This window comes from Coenobita brevimanus, chromosome 6, assembly GCF_032717465.1.
Source record: "Coenobita brevimanus isolate Jiangsu-jjx chromosome 6, ASM3271746v2, whole genome shotgun sequence".
Taxonomy (NCBI): Eukaryota; Metazoa; Arthropoda; class Malacostraca; order Decapoda; family Coenobitidae; genus Coenobita; species Coenobita brevimanus.
The window spans coordinates 69,460,909-69,466,217 of NC_136959.1; the positions used below are offsets into that span (position 1 = coordinate 69,460,909).

The 5,309-nt window shown below is 43.1% G+C and overlaps 1 protein-coding gene across 1 annotated transcript in view; it reads left to right on the plus strand.

The window, feature by feature from the left end:
* The first annotated feature begins 1,237 nt into the window (after window positions 1-1,237).
* The window catches only part of LRP1 (LDL receptor protein 1), a 335,280-nt gene continuing 331,208 nt past the window's right edge, over window positions 1,238-5,309 (plus strand). The window contains exon 1 of the mRNA XM_080272895.1: window positions 1,238-1,386. Coding sequence (XP_080129021.1) covers window positions 1,293-1,386 — 94 coding nt within the window. The 5' untranslated portion in view covers window positions 1,238-1,292. The remainder of the gene's footprint in view (window positions 1,387-5,309) is intronic.

Sequence of the window (5,309 nt, forward strand, 5' to 3'; positions counted from 1 at the left end):
TTCATATGATTTGGATCAAACTTGGTGGAAGGGTTGGAGTTCAGCCACGGGTTTGACTAAATGTTTTTTACAACAACAGGTCAAAGGTTAAGGTCACATGGTAAGGTCAGTCTAAACAGTTTTTATTCGATTTATACCAAATTTGGTGGAAGGGTTCAGGGTAAGGCAAGGATGAATCGTCAGTTCTGAGAAGTTTGTCGAAAATTTAGGTCATAGGGCACAGTCAAATGCTAGGTCCTTCGATTTCTGCATGTTTCTCTCTCTCTCTCTCTCTCTCTCTCTCTCTCTCTCTCTCTCCTTCAGTTATCTTATATACTGTATGATTTTTCTACACTTCAACTGAAAGCATAGATGACACGTCGCATAGCATGATATCTAATAACTCAAAGACTGCTACATGAAAAAGAAAATTCTGGCCTGAAAGCGAGGTTCAAAATGGCAACTTAAAATAGCGAGCAAATCGATTAACAACACTTTCTCCATTTTATCCAGGCGGAATCTTGGGTTAAGAGAACGTGAGAAACAGAAGAGGACGTGGGAGCGGGAGAAGAGAGGAGCAGAGATGACAGAAGAAAGCACAAGAAGGAAGGAAGAGGGGGGGAAGATGAGGACAGAAGAAGGCATAAGAAAGAAGGAAGAATGGGGGAAGGTGACGACTGAGGAAAATACAAGATGGAAGGAAGAGTGGGGGAAGGTGAGGATAGAGGAAAATACAAGAAGGAAGGAAGAGTGGGGGAAGGTGAGGATAGAGGAAAACACAAGATGGAAGGAAGAGTGGGGGAAGGTGAGGATAGAGGAAAATACAAGAAGGAAGGAAGAGTGGGGGATGGTGAGGATAGAGGAAAATACAAGATGGAAGGAAGAGTGGGGGAAGGTGAGGATAGAGGAAAATACAAGAAGGAAGGAAGAGTGGGGGAAGGTGAGGATAGAGGAAAATACAAGATGGAAGGAAGAGTTGGGGAAGGCGAGGATAGAAGAAAACACAAGAAAGAAGAGTGGAGGAAGGCGAGGATAGGATGGTTGTTAGAGGGAGGGACAAATGATAGGAAGACGAGCTACATAGAGAAATAAGGAGAAAGGAGAGGTGTTAGGAAGGTGAGAAGGGAGGAGACGAGCTAGAGCCTAGAGAGAGGGAGCGGGACGGAGGGAGAGGTGGGAGAATGGGGCAGTGGGGGAAGCCAGGGGGAACGAGAAAATCCTCTCCAGTTAGTAGCCAAGCGGCGCGTGGTGAGGAAGTATGTGCGTCCTTTTCCTCCGCCAATTGCTTCTGTGAGCCTTTAAGTTGTGTAAAAATGGGAAAACTGTGGGGGCTTCTTTTCCCTGTATTGATCTTGGCAACCGGACTGACCTCGGCAGCCGAAAATCCCGTCCCTAGCAACCCTGGAGGTGAGAAAAAAACAATTTATAACCCTACGCTTTTCAACTTGGGGCCACACGCACGCATCATCCCACACACAAACATTCCCACCAAACAAATTTATGCTCGTGTTACATGTTCGGTGACGTATGCCTTTTTCCTGCGTAACGCTACGGATTTTATGTCCAAGAAAGAAGATGGCGCACAAAAGCTGCTATAGTTACGAAAATGTACGGCAAATGAACATCCAGGTGGCAGTCCTTTGTGGCTTCCCGACTGTATACTTGGCTTCATCCGCCAAATTTTTGTACTCTTTATAATTTACTCGGTTTTTAATGAATAAGATGTATCAGAAGTTGTACGAAAGGCGTTTTTTTTTCCCCCGTGAGTGGTCGCGTGTTGTTTATATAACTGGCAGACGGACAAAAATATTCTGTCTGAGTTAAGTCGTTATCATGCCTTATTATTGTAAGTGGTAGTAGTAGCGGTAGTATATTCTGGTACTTAGGCAGTTACAGCGTACATCGTAAATATAAGCTTGTGTGTGTGTTTCTTTTTTTTTTTTTAACAGGAGTAACTAGCAATTATATGTAATGAAGTTATTATTCTGATTAGGGTAATTACGAATGAACCTACGTAGGTTATGCATAAAAAAAAGCGGTAACTACTGAGTGACGAAGAGGTATAGACTGGGTGTGTGGAAACCAGATGCATTTATTAATGTGTGCGTGTCAGGCTGCCTGAAATAGTTGCTATAGTCTATTCAATCGATGAACTTTCAGAAGATGGACTCTGATGCTTTGGAATCGAAGAAATGATATGGAGTCTGACGCAGAATAACTATTACCAACTTCATGATTATATTTCCATTGTGTAGGATGAATCACCTACCTGTTACTAGCGTTATTAGTCTAGTTTTTCTTGTGACGAAGATAGCAGTCTCATTATCAACGCTTATCTTAACGTTATCTTGCGACCCTCTTTGGTACAGGATTTCAGTCTTATACATACACGGTTCAGAGAGAATTTGAAGCGAATAGATGACATTACCAGAGGCTTACTCTGGGTACCGCGTAACTTCATGTCGGTAACATTTACATATTATATATTGTAAAATCAGTTTCATTGGTGGTAGGTAGGGGCGCTCGCCATCCACTCACTCGATGTAATGCTGCTCTCGGATGACTCCCCTTTCCTCTCTTTCTTCCTTCTTTCCTTTCTTCCTCTTCTGTCTTTCTTTCCTTCATTCTTTCCTCTTCCTTCTATCTACAGGTGACTCCACACTGACTGACAAGCCACATGGTTTCCTGTACACCAGGAGACTATTTACTACGCTGGGAGGTAACCATATAACCAACTTAAGGCGCCTGGTGGTTTAGTTAGTAGGTAATCAGGTCGCTGCAATCGGACTCAGCATGTGTAGGGTTATAGCCAAGGGGTTTGGGGGGTTTACTGCTCATGTAATGCCAGTGAGGGACGAGTGAGGCTGGTCACTCATCTTAAATGTCAGGATCGACTTGCCTAGCCCCTGGCTCCTACGCTCCTCATAGGGCAACATAGGATTAGATGATGTATGTACTCTATGTATGTATGTATCAGTTTCATGCATACAGTTCACGGTTGAGCACTATGGTTGCCAATAACTTCTTGACCCTTTGCCAAGGTAAGTTAAAATAAGCCAATGAATGTACCCCACGGAATCATGAATAGAATATGGACTTTTTCCTATGTTTCTTATTCAGTGGTGTACCATGTCAGAAATATTATATCCTTACATACTGATATTAATAAAAAGCTAATACATACAGCTGGCTTCTCTCTCTCTCACTTGATGGTCGTGATCGTCAGCTTTTTACCCTCCCGGAAGAAAGCTGAGAGCTCATGTAGTCCGATCTAAGGGCAAGGCCTTGACCTTCACACACGCACACACCGATCCCCTTGCTCATGGGGAACAGTACCCACCCGCTTCGTCTGTGCAACTTTTCGTATCCCGAGCAAGGCGCGAACCCCCGACTTAGTGGATGTTAGGCGAGAGCGTTATCACTGAGCCAGCGTGTGTGTGTGTGTGTGTGTGTGTGTGTGTGTGTGTGTGTGTGTGTGTGTGTGTGTGTGTGTGTGTGTGTGTGTGTGTGTGTGTGTGTGTGTGTGTGTGTGTGTGTGTGTGTGTGTGTGTGTTGGCTATTGCTAAAGGTTTATGTTTATATTTATGTGTATATCTCTCCAGCTCACGGAAGTACTAATGCTTAGAGCTTTGTTTAAAAATTTCGATACTGACGCCGCTTTTATTCGCCTATAAATCCTGGGCATCTTGTGTCTTAGTGTTTACAATCCCTTCTCCAGTTACGAGTTCTCATTGTTTTATCTTGGTATCCGATCCTGCTCTTCGGGCTTGGATCACCGGCATATCATACCATACTGTACCATTCTCAGGTTCCTTCACGTAGGAAATTTTTATGTTGTTTTAGCGATCATTGTGTGACCGTAATAGTAATGGGAAAGATATGTTGGTTTTATCGAACAATATTCGCCCTGTAATATTAAGATTCAGAACCAACTTACAGTTCACACAGTCGTACAAACATGCCTACCTACTTTAAAATTCAGTAGATCCAAGCAGGTATATATACACATACAGACGCACATGGAAGTATAATGATAACTGGAGAAACACACAAATGTTTATTCTCCTTCATACCCCCACATGATCGTTCACAATTATCGTCAATTTAATCCCTATGCCTGCTCCCTCCACACGCTGTTATTCGCTCTGGACAGACATTTAGTACTGAAGGGGTTAGACATGGCCCTCATTAGCTCCTTCAGTACGAGGGGATCTCCTAAGCTTAGCAAAGCAGAGCAATGTTAATCAGAAGAGAAATATAAATCGATGTTGTGGAGGTGAATGGGTTAACCTCTTCATTATGGATATTTTTTGCTACCTTCAGACGAATTTATTCAACTTGGGAGAGGCTTTTCCAACTGGAGGGATCAGGTAGCATTCAACCCCTTCACTACTAGACATCCCTTCTAGGAGTATTTAAATCGTCTGGTGCCAGTAAGAATAAAATGATGTCGTTGGATTGAAGGGGTGAAGCATCCTAACACATATTAATGCACAAGCATAACGTTCATGCTCTTCTACACGCAAACATACGATCACCCCCCTACCCACACACACACACACACACACACACACACACACACACACACACACTAAACAGTCACAAACGCACATAATAACAGTGCACATACCCACAAACATACGAACTCAAACGCACAAGCACTTCTAGGCTACTCACACATTAAAAAACAGACACGCACGAACATTCCCACGACCATTCCACTCCTCTCCCTTTGTTTGTATTTGTTATTTATTTCTCTTCATGCTTATGCTGAGTTTTAAGTTTTCTCAGTTTTAAGTTTTAAGCAATTTGAAGTTTTGTAATAGTAGCAGCAGTAGTACCGGAGTAGTATCGGTGATAATTGTAGTAGTAGCAGTAGTAGTAGATGCAGTATATTCACGGTTCGAAGGTTTGTGTGTGTGTGTGTGTGTGTGTGTGTGTGTGTGTGTGTGTGTGTGTGTGTGTGTGTGTGTGTGTGTGTGTGTGTGTGTGTGTGTGTGTGTGTGTGTGTGTGAGAGAGAGAGAGAGAGAGAGTAACCTTGAGTAAGTGCTTTCTCCTCTCTCTCCTTCCCTTTCTTCTAACGCTCCCATTTTGGTGTCATTCATCCTCTCTCTCTCTCTCTCTCTCTCTCTCTCTCTCTCTACCTACCCACCTACCCACCTACCTACCTACTTTCCTATCTATCTATCTACAGTATCTATCTATCTCCATACTTTTCTCTTCATCTTGTCCTTATTCTTCACTCAAGTACATCTTCTTGATGTGAGTGGAAAGAGAGAGAGAGAGAGAGAGAGAGAGAGAGAGAGAGAGAGAGAGAGAATTTGAAATT